The sequence below is a fragment of the Canis lupus genome, chromosome 10 (assembly GCF_011100685.1).
Source record: "Canis lupus familiaris isolate Mischka breed German Shepherd chromosome 10, alternate assembly UU_Cfam_GSD_1.0, whole genome shotgun sequence".
Lineage (NCBI taxonomy): Eukaryota > Metazoa > Chordata > Mammalia > Carnivora > Canidae > Canis > Canis lupus.
In genome coordinates, this window is record NC_049231.1 from 16,304,885 (window position 1) to 16,325,286 (window position 20,402).

Below are 20,402 nucleotides of genomic sequence, written 5' to 3' on the forward strand. Positions count from 1 at the left end.
CGCATGCGTCATGGGGCCCGTGGGCCGGCGCAAGCGCAGAGGCGGCCCGGGGGCATGCGCAGTGGCCTGCTCGCCCGGCGGACCATGGAGGCCCCGAGGCCCCCGCCGTGGGGGTGGCGTGGCCGGTGGCTGCTGCCGAGGCGAGGGGGCTTCCTGGCCGTGTGGCTCTGGGCGCTGGGGCTGCTGCTGCTGCCTTACCGTCTGGACGCGAAGCTGCCTCACGAAGAGGACGTACACTTTATCAATGAGTACGTGAACCTGCACAATGAGCTCCGGGGCAACGTCCTCCCCCGAGGCTCTAACTTGCGCTTCATGGTGAGGCTCTAACTTAGTGCTTCGTGGTGAGGCTCTAACCTGGGCCCCGGGGCGAGGCTCTAAGGCCGAACCACGTCCAGCTTGCGCCCCCCCACCCCCGCGGCCCCACGACCCCACGACCCCGACCCCGGGGCTGCTTCCCTGAGGCTGATGGATCGCGGCGACCGCGCTTTCTGCGTGGGTCTAAATCCACGTAAAGGTCGTTGAGGCTGGGCTGGGACGTTTACTAAGCGCTGCCCCTGAATGCTGCTGTTGACCTTGTGAAGTCTGGGCCGAATGGACAGTCTCCAGGGGAAAACTGCCAAGTGGAGGCCACTACCTCGTGTGTGGTCTGATTGCAGGGCTGCAAAGACTGAATCATGCAATCCCGACCTAAAACATGCCCATTTAGGTCTTGTTTGTATGTGTATAGAGAAAGGCATGTATACAAAAGTGATTTTTTTAACGATTAGTATTCTAAAGGGATATTTATTTTCCAATATTCTATAATTGTGTGTAATCTATGAAATTGAGAAAATGCCAAGAAAATCTTAGTATTGGTTTTCAGATACACTGTAACATGTACAAAGTATGTTGATTTTACAACTATTTTGCTGACTTATCTATGTGTATTTTTGTTCTTGTCCTTAAGTAAAATTAAGTAGAACTTAATGAGTCTAAATAATGATAAAATTACACTTTTCTGGATATTTCCAGATAGCTGGCCAGGGAACAGTATCTTGTGATTTTTTTTTTTTTTAACATTTCTGAGACTATCCATAGAACTTTACATGTGCCTCTTTTATAGTATTTACCAAGTATCACTATGTATTAAAATTTTATATTTATAAACTATAGAAGACAAAATTTATTCATGACTTTGCATTTTATTCCCCACATTACGGTAGTTTATACTTAGTATTCAGTAAACGGTTTTAGATGAATATTTTAAATTATTGTATTACTCTGTATAAAAGGAATAAGATTAAAAGTGTATATTCTGAAGACTACATGTAAGAGTATTATAACCATTTGCATCATCTAGCAATCTGATTTTTAAATTACAATTATATAGATAGTCCTTTGCCTCAGGAAATAGTTACTTCATTTATGATTAATCAAAAACATTTTCTCCCATGGAAATTCCACAAACAAGACCCATAAGCACAAAGTTAGAATTGTTTTCCTTAAATAAGAACTCAAGGAAAATAGTTCAGAAAAAAAAACTTATTATTAATTTGTTTTCTTTGCTTTTTGCATTCTTTTTTTCAGACTTGGGATGTAGCTTTGTCACGGACTGCTAGAGCATGGGGGAAAAAATGTGTGGCTGAACATAATACTCACTTAGATGAACTAAATATGGCCCATCCTAAATTTAATGGTATTGGTGAAAACATATGGATTGGACCTGAAAATGAATTCACTGCAAGTATTGCTATCAGAAGTTGGTATGAAGAGAGAAAAAAGTACCATTTTGAAAATGACAGTTGCTCTAGTGACTGTTCTCATTATAAACAGGTATCTAATATTTATATTAATTCAATAGACTCCTTAATTACTTTACTATCAAGCTTTTTATTATGTTTCAATATTATAAATAAACTTAAATGGCAAAGTTATTACCTCTAATGGAATCAAAATTCTAATCAGTCCTAGATCTTCAAAATGTCTATGATTCCATGTATTACATGAGGCATACAGTTAAAACATTCCTTTAAATGTAATAAATCTCAGGGCCCCTGGCTGGCTCAGGAGTAGAGCATCTGCTTTCGGCTCAGGTCGTGATCCTGGGGTCCTGGGATCGAGTCCGCATCGGGCTCCCCGCAGGGAGCCTGCTTCTCCCTCTGCCTGTGTCTCTGCCTCTCTCTGTGTCTCTCATGAATAAATAAATAAAATCTTTAAAGTAAATAAATGTAATAAATTTCATCTCTATACCCAGAAATGATAGGTGCTATTCTAAAAGTAACACATTCTGGAAAAGGAAGAAACCAGAAAATAAAAATTATTTTTAAATTATAAACATAAGTAAAAGATTTGATATTTTTTGCACAGATTAGTACACATACTATGATATAACTGATTAAAACATTTTAAGTGAAAATTAATAGCATTGTTTTCCTGTCTCCTAACAATCCACCTTTACACTTTATACTTCAACAATACTGAGCCACTTGTTATTTCCTCTACATACACTTATTATTTCACATATTATTTATAATCATCTATTTATATATGATACTCCACTGGTACAGAGAGCTTGTCTTATTAACGGCAAGAACAAAGCATTTTGGTCTTCTATAAATACTTGTTATCAAGAAACAAGAAATTATTGGATGAACTTCCAAGCTGATTTAAGAGATGATTATTTTTCAATCAATATACTATGATGTCATATTTTATGCAGAAATTAAAATCTTTTTTTTTTTTTTTTTAGAACTTAAAATCTTGTGATCTTTTTCATACTGAAATCTTGTGTTCAAATTCCATTGAATGAGTTGTGTTTCAAGACATTTGATTAATTCTTCTAGAAAGATATAGTGGCTCTCCATTGTTTTACTCATATCAAAGCCAGATTCCTTAATATGATTTTAATAATCCCAGTAAATTAACCAAGTCTACTGAATATGATTTTAATAATCCCAGTACATTAACCAAGTCTACTTCATGATCAATTCCTCTGGTAATTTTTACTCTTTAATTTTGGTATCCTAGACCTTTTTGTTTTCCCGTATTTGACCTGCTTAACTCCATTTCAACTATTGCAGACATTCTATTATCTATTCTTTTACTGTATCATTCTATTTCTTTAAGAATCACTCTTTTAAAACTACTGAAGGTTGGGATAAAGAGAAAAGGAAACCAGAAACTGTTTTTCTCTTCCACAGATGTCAACAAGACAATACAAGTACTGTTTTATGTGGAAGTATTAGAAATACTAAAGCCATACAGAGAATTTTCTGGAATATCTTTAATGATTATTATATTGCCACTCCAATTCAAGACCTGTTTTTCTTTTTATAGAAACCAGCTTTTTTATTCATTTTTTTTAAATTGCAGGTCCAGACTCTTATTTTATTTTATAATGGAATTTCCTCAACAAAAAAGAAAAATGCTAATTGCATTCAACTACCTTTATTTTTGTATTGCTTATCCTTCTCTTTTATAATCTTGATGTCATTTTTCTCCTTTCTACTTACAACTTCCAGGCTTCCAAAACATTTTCTCCTTTCTTTTCCCTCTTCCTCTCTGCCAATAACTTAGAGCTCTCAGCTTCAACAGGAGTTTGGAAACTGATTCAGCAAGTGTGCCTCCCTTTGGCTCCAAAATTCTTTGGATCAGTGTTTCTCAAACTCTTTATCCTAAGGCAGAACCTGCCAAATATTTCTCTAAATACAATTTGGGAAATGCTTCCTGAAATCTGTGACAATTCTCTACTTGCATCCAAATAAAGAATACTTCATATTCCTTAAATTGTTTGGTTAAAGATTGTGAATTGAATATATTATAGTTTATAGTATGACTGAGTAAATGTTTAGAATCAAATTTGGGGTTTTTTGGAAAATTGTATTTTAGGTTGTTTGGGACACATCTTACAAAATTGGTTGTGCCGTAACTCCATGTACAAAGATTGGACATATTAGATATGCAGTAATTTTCATATGCAACTATGCACCAGGGTAAGTTACCTTAAATTTTAAAAAGAATGTAAAAATAAATTGGGAATTTTTCAAGATTAACTTTTCCTAACTTTCAATATAATCTTTTATATAGTTTTTCAATGTAGCCTTTGTGAACTGTAAAAGAATTAAATATAAGATATTAAGGATTTTAAATTGAAATATTTTCAGTTCTATTGGGTATATTGATTTAACATACAAACTAGCCAAGTATTACTTCCTAAAAGAATTTTAACTTTAGTGTCATTTCACAATATCTAGCCTAAGTAGCATAGAATTTAAATTATTTTCCAAAATAGTTTATTTCCATATTTATAATAAAAGTCAAAGAAAAATAAGGTTAGATGTGTTGAAATGTATGTTGTGAGAGTTGTTTCAGGAGTGCATCAGCTTTGTAACTGAAAGACACTTAATTGACCATCCTTTGCAAGTTGTGTTACTATTTGAGGCTAGTCTCATATAAAAAATCCAAATATCTCAAATTGGCAAGAGTACTTCAGGAGTCTTCTTTTGAAGAAGCTTGAATTCTTTCCACTTACTTACCATGTGATTATTTACCTTACACCTGAATACCTTCCTATGACAGGAAATAACTACCTTCCAAAATAGCCTCCATCTCTGAAGAGTTTTGTTGGAAAGTTTGAAGTTTTCTTACAGGTCAAGATGATACTGTCAGTAATATTATTAAAATATCCAACCAGGGACACCTGGGTGGCTCAGCGATTGAGCATCTGCCTTTGGCCCAGGGTGTGATCTTGGAGTCCTGGGATCGAGTCCCGCGTTGGGCTCCCGACATGGAGCCTGCTTCTCCCTCTGGTGTGTCTCTGTCTCTCTCTCTCTCTCTGTCTCTCATGAATAAATAAATAAAATATTTTTTTTTAAATGTCCAACCAAATGAGAAAATATCCTAATCACCATGTCAGGAAAACAGTAAAAAATTGACTACACACTAGGATTAAGAATTTCTGCCAAATAAAATGCTCTGGGACTAAACCACAAAGAAAAAACAAATCCCATCGATTACTGATTACTGATTGTATTCCTCTGGATAGGGAAAATAAGAGAACTATGATGTCAATCAAATTAGCCTCAGAAATCCTTTCCGTGATAGAAGTTTTGTGACCTTGAACATAGTCATGCAAAACAAGTTCAGGATGTAGACATAAAACTTTTTAACTTTTTAGGCCTCCTTTCATTCCTAAAAACTGAAAGCATTGGAACAATACCTTTGTATTGAAACTTTTCGAAGTTAACTGTTGACTGGTATTGAAAATTCAGAGAACCTGGTACTGATGTAAGAGAGGAAGGAGGTTCCTCTGGGGCACTATCTTCATTTATGCACTCAGCAACTCTGTACAAGGCATTGATCTATGTCTACCAACAAGACCAAAAATGGGTGACCCTATTTAGTTTGTAGTCTTGGAAGGGAGACAAACAATAAATAAATAAACAAATAAATAATATTCAAGTAGGTAACAAAATATGCTATAATACTTAAAGCAAGATAGACATATTGGGAATAACAAGTATGGGATAGAGATAGGGTAGTTGTAAGAGAAAGTGGCATTTGGTGTGATAATGACTAAATATTTCAGATAGAAGAGCATGTATAAAACCTTTGAGCTTAGAATGCGTCAAGCATGTTTAAGAAATGAATAACTGGTTAGAGGTAGGAGCTGAGGTAGAAAATTAGGCGACAGCCTCACCAAACAACATACCATAGGCCGTGTTAAGACTTTGGAATTTATTTCAAGTAGTGGCCAAGCCAATGGAAAGTTCTAAAGCAAGTGAGTGACATAATCTTATCTCTGTTTTGAAAAGAACACTTTTAAGGGGATCCCCGGGTGGTTCAGCGGTTTCTTCTTCTCTTTCTGCCCCTCTCCCCCATGCTCTCTTTCTTTCTCTATAAAATAAAATAAATCTTTAAAAAATTTTAAAAATAAAATAATAAACAGTGCTCTCCTTTTCATGTACATTTAGAATATTTTATTAGCTTTATCAAGTAATAATTATCCAGGTAGACCTGTGGTTCTCACATGAGTTAGTATCATACTAACATGATCTTATAGTCATGGAATTACTAGGTTAAAGAGGATATATACTTTTAATTTGGATAGCTAGTACTATCTATTCATCTTAGTCATACTGTTTTTTTTATTTTTTATTTTTAATTTTTTAATTTTTTTTTTAATTTATTGATGATAGTCACAGAGAGAGAGAGAGAGAGGCAGAGACACAGGCAGAGAGAGAAGCAGGCTCCATGCACCGGGAGCCCCATGTGGGATTCGATCCTGGGTCTCCAGGATCGCGCCCTGGGCCAAAGGCAGGCGCTAAACCGCTGCGCCACCCAGGGATCCCCATACTGGTTTTTTTTAAACATTTATTTATTTTTATACTCTATTTTTTATAGAGTGTGTTGTGGGGAGGTGAGGGCAGAGGGAGAGGGAGAGAGAAACTCTTGCAGACTTGGTACTGAGCGCAGAGCCTGATGGAGGGCTCCATCCCACCATCCTGAGATCATGACCTGAGCTGAAACCAAGAGTTGGAGGCTTAATCAACTGCACCACCCGGGTGCCCCTTAGTTATACTACTTTTCTAATAACAATTCTTTACATTAACATATGACCTCTCATATGATTGCTTTTCAGTTCTCTTGCTAACATAATATATTTTCAAACATTCTGCTATGAGTTCAGTATATTTTTAATTTTCATCTCCTATTTTACATGAGTTTATTTTTTTTTTACATGAGTTTAGATATCGTTTTGTAAGTTTCAAAAAAAAATTGGATTTCATTTTCTGGGACCTGTTTCTATACATTCACGATTTTTCTCTTAAGTTGTTGGATTTTTTTTTTTTTTTTTGTAATTGTAAGAGTGTTCAGGTAGCAAGAAAATTAATTCTTTCATGCAATGTCATTTATAAATATTTTCCCAGTTTGATGTTTAACTTTGACTTTATTTATGATATAATTTTGCAAAAAGAATTATTTTGTTATTAGAAAAAGTACCAGTATTTTTTTCCATAGGTTTTGAAGTGTGTGTCATCCTCAAGCAAGCCTTCTCAAAGTATTATTATTCAACATTTTTTTCCAGTAATTCTTTGTGTTTTTAACTTTTAAATATTTGATCCACTTTGCTTTTGGATATTATGTAATCTAGTATAAGAATTAGTCTCCTGATGAAAATGACTATAAAGACCAGGCAAAACATATAAGAATATTGCTTTTAGTCATTACAAAATAACCAATGCAGAGCTATGATCTTTGCAAATAGAAAAGGACTTACTGAGAACCCTATATTTACTTTGGTTTTCTCTCTGAGGGAATTCTTGAAACAATAGCCAGAGAAGCAGAATCTAAGCAAAGACCATGTTATTTTCTGAGCAAAGGAAATACCAGTGTTTGTTGATGTTAAGTTGCTTCACCAAGCAGAACATAAAAATCAAGAAGTATATATTCACTTGATTATATAAAAATTTAAAATGAATTTGTGGCTAAATAAATACCATAGATATAGCCAAAGAAAAAATAATATACTGGAAAATATATTTGTGGAATATATGACAGAGTTCATCTCCTTAATTTACAAAGAATTCATACAAATAATAAAGAAAAAGAGAAACAACCCAAAAGAATAATTTGCAAAAGATATGAAGACGTCATTTACTGAAGAGAAAAAAGTCATTAATCCTATGAAGAGATATTCAATCTCATAATTGAAGTAATTCAAGTAAAAACAAAAATAAGTTACTACTTTTCACTCATCCATCTGAGACAAGCATAGAAAAGCATAACTGATACTCTGCACGTGCGATGGGGCAATAAATTGTTACAATTTTCCAAAATAGGACAGAATAACAAAATTTAAACTATACTTACCTTTTGATCTTGTAATCTCCTTATCAGAATTATATCTTATTAATATCTTCATGAAAACTGGCCAAGATATATATACGAGAATACCCATCTTAACATGTTTTAATAGCATGAAACAAATTAAAAAAAAAAAAAACTAATGAGGGATCCCTGGGTTGTGCAGCGGTTTGGCGCCTGCCTTTGGCCCAGGGTGCGGTCCTGGAGACCCGGGATTGAATCCCATGTCGGGCTCCCAGTGCATGGAGCCTGCTTCTCCCTCTGCCTATGTCTCTGCCTCTCTCTCTCTCTCTCTGTGACTATCATAAAAAAAAAAAAAAAATAAATAAATAAATAAATAAATAAATAAATAAATAAATAAATAAAATAAAAAAATAAAAAAAAACTAATGAATCCAGTAATAGCAGACTGAGCAATCAATTTACAATGCATTATTGTGTAACCATGAAAAATACTGGTCTTTATGTACCAGTCTCACTTGTTAAGATGAAAAAGTAAGATGCAGAACAATAATAAGCAAGATTGGGTCTTTTTGTTATAGCAGCTAGTGTTACCAGAAAATCAAGTGATTCAGTAAGAGAGAAGTGGAGTCAGTAAGAATCCAGTGAGGTGGGTAGCTCTGCGCTACTGTTCATTCAGGGACCCTTCTCACTGCCTCCCCACTCCTGGGAGGCAGGATCTTTGTCTGCAGATCAAGTCCAAGTGGCAGGTAAGGGCTAGCTTAGGCTCACAGTCAGGGAAGAGAAACGTGTGGGCGCATGGCCATCTCTTAAAGTGGGAAGTGATGTGCATAAACTGCTGTTTCCGATGGAAAACGGATCACATGGCCACATGGAAGTTGCAAGGGAAGTTGGGAAACGCAGCAAGGCTAGCCATCAATGTACCAAGCTAAAATACTGTTATTCCTGTATTTTTAGAGATATTTAGCTTGACAGCTAGGAGTCTATCATATAGAGAAGTACTGAGAAACTTTTATTAAAAAAAAAAAAAAACTTGCTTCTGGTAGAAATCATGAACTGTTAAACAGAAGCTATCTTTGGGGAGACAGAGGGAAAGTGGAGGATGGAGACATTTTTTCCCCTTTAAGGTTGCCCCTTTCTTCTTCCTCCTTTCCACCATCTCCTTAAAGTATTGTACATGCACTGCTTTTACTTAACATCAACAAAGGATATCTGGATTGAGATCAGAAAAATATATAAGACATTTTCAGAAGGCAATGAATAACAGGATTTGCAGGTCATTTATTAAGTAATGGGAGAGAGGAGGGACAGCTGGGTGGTTCAGTCCTTAAGGGTCAGGATCTTGATTTCAACTGGGATCATGACCTCCGTGTCATGGGCTCCAGCCTCACATTGGGGTCCATGCTCAGCGAGGGATCTGCTTGAAGATTCCCTCCCTCTGCCTCTCCCATCACCTGCACACATGCTCTCTCACTCTCTAAAATTAATAAATATTTTGGGCAGCCCAGGTGGCTCAGCGGTTTAGTGCCGCCTTCAGCCCAGGGTCTGATCCTGGAGACCCGGGATCAAGTCCCACGTCGGGCCCCCTGCATGGAGCCTGCTTCTCCCTCTGCCTGTGTCTCTGCTGGTCTCTCTCTCTGTGTCTCTCATGAATAAATAAATAAAATCTTTATTTAAAAAAAAAAGGAAAAAAATGAAGGAAGATGGTATCTTGGGGAGAATTAGAAGATGGTGCAGCTAAATAATATCCATCTCAAAGGAGCTTTACTGGTGTTTAACTGTGGTCCCTAGACCTACAGGTGCAAAATGTGAAAGTGAAGGAAGGAGATGTGACTGAGTTTTACCAAAAGCAATATAAAATAAGGTAGCTTTGGGGCACCTCAGTGTCTTAGTCTGTTAAGTATCCAACTCTTGGTTTCCACTCAGGTCACGATCTCTGGGTCATGGGCGCTGTGTCGGTTGCTGTGCTCAGTGGGGAGTCTGTTGGAGATTCTCTCCCTTTCCCTCTCCCCTCCCCCAGCTTGTCTTCTCTCTCTAAAATAAAGACATCAATCTTTAAAAAAAATTTTTTTAATGTAAGGTGCTTTGCACATACAAGGATAATTTGGGAAAAAAAAAAAACGGATTCATGCTTTCCTTGACATTATATAAGTCCAGGAAGTAGTCATGGGGTTTTAGCAAAGACAGATACAGGAGCTGTATCAGACGGGGAGCCAGGTAGAACTGTTAAAAGATAATCTTCCTTGATGCTCACCACATTGTATTTTTCTCCAGCCCTCTGGGATAGATCTTTAAGTCTTCTTGGGAAACCTACAGATGTTCGGACATGAGCCAGAAGCCAGTGCTGTGGTTTTCCTCAATGGTATATGGAAGTAGTGACAGTGCAGGGAGCTGCTTCAAGTGCTCTGGATATTCTGGGTGTGTGACATGGAGCCCTACCCTTCCTGAATGGTCTGTCATTGTCTGCCTTTAAAATCCTTCCTCTTCCTCTCTTTAAATAATGATGGGGCTAAGTTATTCCCAAAACTTACCCTACAGACTGTTTCCTCAGTACCTTGCAGAAAACACCAAACAAAAATACCATTTTAAAAGAGATGTAATTTATTTTCTTTTAGAGTGTAAGCTCCTCAAGAGCAGGGACAATGTTTTCTGTATGTTCTATTGTGCTAGTACACTGTAAATGCTCAATAAATATTGATGATGGGAAAGAAAATCTATCAGAGCATCTATCTGATGTGCTCTGCCCTTGTTCTTTGGACAATGTTTAGACGAGATGGGTTTGCACAGGGAAAACTTTGAAGAGAAGAATTTGCCTACAGATTGTCAATCCATGGAGCTGGATTACCTCCTTCACGAGCAAGCTGGTGGCAGGTATGAGTCTAGCGTAGGCAGAGATAGTTTCGGTCACCACCGGGATTGTGTTCTGTCTGAAACAGTATAGCTCTATTGTAAAATGTGAATAATGGTCTTCTAATGGACTTGGGTTTGGACATGGGTATAGTTGCCCACAAGGCCTACCAGGTAACACATCCTTATCCAGGACCTGGACGCACGTCCTCCAGGTGGTAATACACTGAAGGTATGGACAGAGATGAGTCTAGAGAATGTTCTAGAGGACTGTTCACTCTTGACTTGGTCTCAGAAAACCACTGGGCTGCTTCTTGGAAAAAGCAAATGCCTAAAATGCCTATTTCTCTAAAAATAGAGAAATTTGTCTGTGTCTTCAGGTACTGCCAGGGCGGCTGTGAAATGTCAATGGACGTTGCTGGTTATAGGTGCTTAACTGTTGTTTTCTCCTCATCCAGACCAATAATTCCAATTACAGGTGTGGAATTGTACTGTAGATTCAGAGTTAACTTGATTTAGGTTAAACTTTTTTTTTTAAAAGATGTTATTTATTCATGAGAGATACAGAGAGAGGCAGAGACACAGGCAGAGGGAGAAGCAGGCTCCCTGCAGGGAGCCCGGCAGGGGACTCGATGCCCCAGGACCCAGGGTTACGCCCTGAGCAGAAGGCAGGTGCTCAGCCACTGAGCCCCCCAGGGGTCCCATTTAGGTTAAACTTCTTACAGACTCAGAACAAGAGGAATATCCGTGTGCATGAGAGTATTAGTCTGGCATTTCTGACTATATGATATAAATAGTGATATGAAATTCAAATCTTTGGAAAAGAGGACCCATTGTATTCCGCGTGATGTGTATTTATTTATTTTGATTAGATATATAGATATTTTTTTGCCTTTCCAAAGTCAATCTAGATACAATGTGACTCAGAAATTTGATATGCAAGTTTGTGAATATTTATTTCTTAGTGTTCACCCTTCTTCCAAATGGCCCAGAGTGACCTAACCAGGGGTTTATGTACCTAACATTAGTTTTTAGAGTTTCCAACTACACACTGAGCAAATAAGCATTCCTATTTAAATGACCAGGATTAATGACCCTTTTTTCACTCAAAATTATAATTTCCCTGTTTGTTTTCCTTCTTCCTTAACCTAAATCCTTCATATAAGCTTCCCAATTTGTATCTACTTTGGCCTTTTTTTCTTACGTAGCTCTGGGCAATTGATGTAATAATTTCTCACTTCTTCTGTTTTGTACAACAGATTAAACGAAATTTGTAAAATCCCATTTAAATTTATTTGCTTGTTTTTCTATTTACATATTTTTAGGGCAGACCTCTAGTAAGTCATGCAGCTGGGTCTTTGGGACAATAGGCATTTCAGGATTTTGCATAGTCTTCAGAAAATTAATATATCATTTCTCTAGAACTTTTAATACATTTGTACCAAGGAGAAAGCAATTAATTATAAAACATTCTGTAACATCATTGTGGAAGGAAAATTTTGCTACAAACTAAAATGAAAGTAGCTTTAAAACTCACTCATTTAAATTAGAGTACTTTGTTTCAAGGACATGGCAATTCATTTCAGAAGAGACTATTTTCTTTGGGGATAAAAGGAGAAGATTATATCTCTAATATCAGTACTTCCTAGAGTCCATTTTCTTAGTTAAATCACCTTTATAACCTAACTAAAAATTTCTAACTGTTTTTTGCTTTTTTATAGAGGATCTCTGTCAAGAAGGCCTTATAAACAAGGAGTAATTTGTACTCAATGTAGCAGATTTGACAAATGCACAGATCTTCTATGCAGTAAGATAAAGAAAATAAACATAAAAACATCCATAACAGGGACTCCTGGGGGGCTCGGTGGTTGAGCGTCTGCTTTTGGCTCAGGTTGTGACCCTGGGGTCCCGGGGATCATCCCACATGGGGCGGGGGGGGGGGGGGGGGGGGGGGGGGGGGGGGTGTCCCTGCAGGGAGCCTGCTTCTCCCTCTTCCTGTGTCTCTGCCCCTCTGTGTCTGGCGACCACTCACCCCTGAAGAATAATGGTTTCCACTTCTCTTAAATCTCCCAAATTTCACTTGCATTCCTGTTTTTGGCAAACTCTAACTTGAAGCTATTCAGAGGAAGGGATTCACAGAAAGGGAGTTCGCTCCAGCTTCAGGTCTGCAACGCAGAATCAACGTGACACCAGTGGGGTAGAGTGCTGCGTGGGCAGTTGGCAGTCCTGCACACTTTGGCTGGTGTCAGACTTTTCCACAATAACAGTCAGTGTCAAGAGATAATGGAGTAATTCCCATACTGTCCTTAATGCTTATGTAAATTCAGCCAAACTTATTATTCAAGTACAAGCAGATAGGCGAATATTGTGGAAACACAAATTTGTGGCACATAATTCTCACAAAGCCAGAGGTTGGCTTTCACCAAAAAGAAGAGATGAATGGAAAATGAAAAACTGCTCTGAAAAAAACTATCCATAAGCATTGAGACTTAATAGACAAAGACTAACTTCTGAAGGCTACAATTACAAAACAAAATGTAAATATAATAAATTTTAGCAATATGTAAATGATATAATTAATAAAATTGGGGAAAAGAAGAGAGAGAGAGAGAAATGTGCTTAATTTCCATAGCCAGGGGCCAAAAAATATTGAAAGCTGATAAATCAAACAGTAGAGATGTAAGTATATTTAAATGTACTTAAAAAAAATGTACTTAAATATCCAATCAAGTGCAAAAGTAAAAGAAGAGTGTAATCAGTGAAGAATAGTGATGACAAACGAAGGAAAACACAAAGAAGAAACTTGCTATTTACATCATTGCTCAACTAAGTTGATACACATACATGGAATGAAGTAGAGAAAATGCAGACTATGAGGTAAAAGATTTTTTTTAAGAAGGGCTAAAGTAGAAATCATTGCATAAAATATGAAGTAAAATAAGACCAGGCACAAAAGGCTCAAATATCCTCAAAGATCCAACAGGTCAGTTCACCTCTAGCATGGTCTGAAGAGTGACTTCTGAATTTTCTCGCGAGACAAAGCCTCTGGTTGCTGTGGAGTTCCCTGTGGGTAAGGACGCATTTGTCCTCTGGCCTCCCTCCTGACCGCACCGGGGAGGATGGTCTGATCTTACCCACCCAGCACGTGGAGGAAAGGAAATGTATTTCCTGGCAGGTATTACGATAGCATTGGGCTGGAGAGCAGGAACAGGACCAGGCTCCAGACTTAGCTTTGCCCTCTAGGAAGTGAAGGGCAAGTAAAAGCTCCTGAAAATAAGAATTAAAGAGTAAAGTGAGGTAAATCAGAATATTAATTTGGAGTTATCTGGTAGGAAGAGAGATGTAAGTAAGAGATGCTATAAGACCCTAGGATATTGAAGCTGGAAAGAATCTTTAATGGACAGAAGTGAAGTGCATCCTACAAGGTGACTTAGTAATGGGATCAACACGTCCTCGTTCCTATATTTCTGTGTTCTCTATCAGACGAGGCTGACTTTTACTGAAAGGGAATATACTGTATTTTATGATGGGCTACTGGTTGCAAGGGGCCCATCAAAGATGGCAGCAGGATACCTGAGGACTGGGAGAATGCTGTCATTATTTTTAGAAAAATAATCTTATCTCTAGGGAAAGAAGGAATTTCACGTAATTCCTTATGGACTTTCTTTTTCTTTTTAGGTAACGCAGATCGTGACCAATCCGTATGTATGTATTGCTGTCCTTTATTTCTTGGACAACTTAACTACTTTATGTGAAATCCAGCTTTCAGTCCTGCTTCTTTATTTACAGATTATCGATTTTGGTACCCCAGATGGGAAGTTCCCCGGCCAATTGTGTGTGATCCACTGTGCTTATTTATTTTCTTTCTGAGAATGCTGTGTTTTACAATATGTATCACAGTTGTTTTAATAATACAGTCTCGGTTTCCAAATATATTGTTGGAAGAAGAGATAATGTTTGCCTCTGAAGTAGTTGAGGTACAGCCAGAAAAGTTACAGGAGGTGAAGGAAGAAGACAAGGAAAAGAAGAAAGAGGAAGTGAAGGAAGAGGAAGGAGATAAAGAAGAGGAAGAGGAGGACGAGGAGGAGGGGGATGAGGAGGGCAAGGTGGAGGAGCAGTAAGATTTACCACCGTCATAGGCCAAAAGCATAATACAAAAAACAATATAAGCAAAAAATAAAATACTGAGCTTTAACAAAAAAGAATATATATAAACCGCTACTGGAATACCTTTTATTCTCTTTCTTCTTCAACAAATTTAAATTTGAAAAACATAGAAACAAACAAAAAACTTGTATTTTATAGTAATTAGTATAAGGCAAGCTCTTAGACACTAAGAATAGGTAAAGACGTGATGATAGAAATACTACAAAAGATTTGACCAGTCTAATGAGTCTTAAGATTTAACTGTGTTATCCTTATAAAGGAAGGAATTCCCATTGTGTAAATGTTTCTATCTCTATGTTTTAAATATTTCTTAAGAGGGTTAATAAGTTTCTTAAGTATTAAGATTATACATGTAAGTGCATAGAACCATTCCAACTTAAGATAACCATTTAATAACCTTTGGCTTTCTTGTTTTTGTCATCACTATTATGATTGTTATTTTTTTTCTATCTAAAATCAATTAATTACTATTTATAGTTACTGATAGTGGTGATGATGGTGGTGATGATACTGACCATGTGGTATCAAGGCATTGAATATCATTATGTGTATTTGTATTGTGTGTGTTTGAAATAGTTTCACTGGTACTGGCACTGTTAGGAGACAAATTCTTATTTCTACTTCATGTTTAATATTTTATTAAAGACTTGTTCTAATTCTTTACTAGGCTGTAATTTGTTAATTTGTTGCCACCAAGGACAAATAAATGTCAAAAGTTTAATTATTTATTATTGAGCAATTTGGCTGCTTCCAAATTTATGTGCTAAAATAAAATAAAAATTTAAAGAAGTTATTTACTTGAGGTTATTTAATATGATAGCAAAAGTTCATAAATTAACAACATAAACTACTTTCCATTTGTAGTACTAATAAATGACCTGAATAAAGATACCTAACATAGCATACAACAAATGGTATAAACTCCATGTTTGCTAACTTTATTACATTAAAAGCATCTTCTTAAAAGGGGCAAGATGAGAATTATACAAAAAAGCCCTACATATATATAATTTCTGTGTCAACTTCTTTTCTGAGAAAAAGCCTTAGGTAGAGGAAAGGGTTGGTTCTCTACAGTGCTTTTATTTAGTAGTATTTTCTGATATTTATATACTACTAAATAGCATCCAATGTGCTTTCACATCATTATGTAATGATGTGCCCCAAAGCCACTCTGCAGAGTTGGTATTGCTTCCCTTTTTATTTTTATTTTTTTTAAAGATTTTATTTATTTATTCATGAGAATACACAGAGAGGAGAGAGAAGCAGAGACACAGGCAGAGGGAGAGGCTGGCTCCATGCAGGGAGCCTGATGTGGGACTCGGTCCTGGTCCCCGGTCTCCAGGATCACTCCCTGGGCTGAAGGCGGCGCTAAACCGCTGAGCCACCAGGGCTGCCCATGCTTCCCTTTTTAAAATGAGAAGACTGACTTTGGATTTGTGAAATGTTACAACCTAGGACTGAAAAATTATTTTCTGGACATTCTGATGCATTTAAAAGTATCGATTCTTCATGATACCGTATTCCGTCCCCACTATGACTAACTTCTATATCTGTACATCTAACTTCTACTCATCTAACTTTACTCTTCAAGATATGCTCCAGGTAATTTCATGGAATATGATTGCAATAAGCCAGTGGTTCTTAACTGGGGGCAGAAACCTCCCTTCCAGGGACGTTTGGCAAAATCTGGAAACATTGTGGAAGTCGTGACCAGGAAGGTGCTGCTGGTATGTAGTGGGAAGAGGCCAGGAATACTGGTAACAGTCTCACGATGCCTAGGATAGCCCCCACAGCAGAGTTCTCCTGTCCAAAATATCCCCAGTGCCTGGCTGAGAAGTTCTCCTCTTGGCTTATTTCCACCCTGGACATGTGCAAATCACGGATGTATTCTATATGTTATTTATTTCCTTAAGTTCACATTTTTCTAAAAAATTGTTCTCCCATTTTCTTTCCTACCCTTCTTCCCTCACTTTTTATATCCACATTTTGTTATTGTGATTCTATCTCCTTCGTTTGGGGAAGGTCTGCTGACCACACAGGTGGGCACCATCATAGTTTTTCGCTTGAGACCCAGACAGACATTCAAGACAGGTTCTCCGTGTTGGTGAAAGTTTTAAAATGTAAAGCTCTGAGGCTGTTTAGCAGACTACACGGAAAGAATGAATTAATACAAACAAGCAGTTTAAATCTGTAGTCCTTGATACCTAGTTTTATCCCAACTTTCCACACGTGTTGTTTTTTTTCCTAGAATATATCCTATTTCCACCCAGTAAGTTTTCCTTTTTCCTTTCATTCTTATTTTGAGTTGGATTCTGTAACTGATTCAATTGAAAGGACATTCTTACTATAAAGTTATTTTAATTAAAATGTCCATTAGTCTGAAAATAATGGCATTAAAATCAATATATAGAGGTCCCTTCATAGCATCATGTGGTCAAAGGAATACAGTGTCTTTTAAAGTTTTGTTTCCTAAGTCTGGTTCTTGGTATTATCTCTAGCACTCCGAGAACCATACACCCTGTGTCCTTAGAATACTTACTTTTATCTTTATTACACAAGTTACAGGTTGACTCCTTGCATAAGGGATGATTAGCATGAATCCCAGAGGTGTTAGGGAAAATTACTCTTAACTCAGTTTCCATGAACACTGAGTTTCAGGAATATATTTTGATCAGGATATTCTGACCCAAATAGTCTTTTGAGTGGTAAATGAGCATTTGGTTCACTCCTTAAAGTACTGTATATTCTATTCTGCATTATAAAATTCTGGGACTGTTGAAATGTTCCTGGCCCTAGTGGGATTATCTCCAGCAAGTGTCCATACTACATTGTGTGTAGCATATACTTGCCCTTGGTTTAGGTAAGGGTTTGAGAAAGTGTGAAAGAGTCAGTACACTCAGTCAATAAATATTGACGAAATATTAGTGATCCAGTGCTATCTCGATTCCTTCATTTAAATGGTCAAGGATCAGATGTTATTTCTTAAAACCAGATGAAGTTAAAGATTGTTGGGTTCTCTCTAGGTTCCTCAACTCCCCATAGCGATGAACTATAGTGCTGGATGGAACCAACACGACACAAAGGGAGGCTGGAGCAGAGCAAGAACGAGTGCAGAAGGAACAAGGAACAACACACAGCACTGGGGAGGGAACTAGATACAGTCACACAGGCTTGGTGACTCCGGAGGGGACAGGACATGCAAGAGGCAGCGTAGCCACGAACCCCTTCCACAACGCTCCATAGAGGTGGTGGGCTAGGGCACAGTGGAAGACACTGGACACTGCAGTCTTTCTCTTCTCTAGCAGAAGGAATTGCCAAAAACACAGGACCACTCCAAATCAACGTACCACCCGAGTGAAGGATTATGGGTGGTATTAGCCAAGATGTCTAAAAATATTTAAAATCTGAGGAATACTATTGATACTGAGCAGAACTGATAGACCTCATCATTGAAGTGAGACATCGGATGGGACGCTGGCTCATGTAGTGTTCTCTTCCTGTGGATCAGACACTCAAGAATCCCACACACAGTGGTTTTGGCTAAAGTCTGAGGGCAGGAGGGTCACATCCATACCCAGGAAAAAGATGTCAAAATAGGTGTTGATTTCAATGAAAATAAACCACTGGCTTTCCCAGAGTGGAAGGAGCCCAAGGTAGTCAGCTTGCCACCAAGTGCCAGTTGGTCTTCTCAAACAATAGTACTATGTTAGGGACTCGGGATTCATCTCCATTTTTGGTAGACTCTACATACAGAGGTAGCTGATCAACGGTGATGAAGTCCATGCAACTGCATTATGTGTAGCATCATGCACCTCCTTTGCCCATCATGTTAATTCTGGGTGGGCAAGGGACAAAGCCTAGCTAATGTCAACTGATGATTTACTTCGTCTGTTTTGTCATTTGATGCCTCTGGTGGGCAATAATCTGTAAAATAATTTCTGCACGCCATTCCCACTCTCTTACTTCCATTCACATGCCTCTGCCCCAGACCCTCTTATTTCTGACCTTTCAATCCTTTTCCTGTCAAACTCCTAGCCTGTGGCTAGACATTTGCTACTGTCCATGTGTCCATATTGACTCTTAGCTCAAGCCACATGTGCTTCCATGCAAAGTGGATAGTCAGGAACACTGCTCAAAGCCCCACCCTGAGGATTTTCTCTTACTGCTGCCTTTCAAGGCTATCATGCAATCACTGTCCATTTTCAGCTTGCCCTCAGATTTTGGGCCAAGTGAATGATAAATTAACATCTGGTTTTTAAAAATTACCTAGAGGTACAGGAGCCCCCTCAGTATAGTCACAAGCATGAACTGAGGCGGGGTGCTATCACTGTGGTGGGTGAAATGGTAGGTTATCTGCTCATGTAGCTCACTCATGCCCTGTGGTCCTGCTTGCATTTGACCCCACGATGACGCTTTGGTTCAATGTCAACTCAGACCATGTGTCCAACTGTTTCCCAAATGTGTGGCTATTCCACCTTTCAAATATATATTCATTCCAGTAAATGTCTGTGGGTTCCTTATGGAAAGTACTTCAAATACCTGCTAGTAGCTTCCTAGGAACTCAGCCACCTCTTCAGTCCCATTTGAAAACTGGATCAGTTTCAGTAACTAAGCAAAGGATCGTGATTTCTTACTAGTTGCTTCATTGGATCACTACTGAAACCAGTTGTGCCTGTTCAGATCCTCCTGAAGCCAATGTCAAGACAGAAGTATAAGAGGTTTATTGGTTGATGCCTATAAAACTTGTGGTACCAAAGAATATAGTATGGGGAAGAGGGAAAAAAAGAGTAACTTTATAGTGGAGAAATCTGATAAATACTATGTCAGCCAAGTGATCAAGATCAATATCAACAATGGTAAGTCATGTTAATAGCATGTATCCTTGATATGATACGATGAAAATGGCATTTTATTTCTGTGGTCTTCTTCCCAAAAATAATGGAATTCCAGTCAAGTCATGAGAAAAATATCAAACAAATCCCAATGAAGGGACATTCCACAAAATACCAATACTTTTTAAAAACTTTCCTTATTTCATCAAAAATAAGGAAAACCCGAGAAACCATCAGAACCAAGATGAGTCTAAACCTAGAGTTAAAACTACTAACTGTAAGATGGTATCCCGAACGGGATCCTGGGACATAAAAAGGACATTAGGTGAAAACCAAAAAAATCCGAATAAGTATGTGCTTTAGCTAATGAACAGGTATCAGTATTGGTTCATTAATTGTGACAAATGTACCACAAGATGTTAATAATAGGGGAAAGTGGCATGAGGTGTGTGGGAACTCTGTAGTATCTTCACAATTTTGATGTAAATCTAAAACTGTTCTAAAATGAGGTTTTTAAGAAAATTTAAAAATGGGACATGAAAATTACATAAAATTCAAATTTTGGTGTTCATAAATAAAGTTTAATTAGAATATGGAAACACACACAAAGGGCTAGGACAGAGCATTAGTAGATCCGGAAAGCCTTCAGACTGGCATGCAGATCTGACACCTTTGAAATTTGTCAGAAAGAGGCTCAGACTGCAATGCAAAAACCCCTCAGCCCACACAAAGCAGGGAGCTACTGTGCAAA

General features: G+C 37.7%; 1 protein-coding gene across 1 annotated transcript; it reads left to right on the plus strand.

Moving 5' to 3' along the window:
- Positions 1 to 62: 62 nt before the first annotated feature.
- Positions 63 to 15,545, plus strand: GLIPR1L2 (GLIPR1 like 2). The gene is made up of 6 exons (XM_038550059.1): positions 63 to 315; positions 1,567 to 1,812; positions 3,868 to 3,971; positions 12,374 to 12,459; positions 14,331 to 14,357; positions 14,442 to 15,545. Exons 1-6 carry the CDS (start codon positions 85 to 87, stop codon positions 14,771 to 14,773), a joined length of 1,026 nt encoding a protein of 341 aa, XP_038405987.1. The 5' UTR covers positions 63 to 84; the 3' UTR covers positions 14,774 to 15,545.
- Positions 15,546 to 20,402: the final 4,857 nt, after the last annotated feature.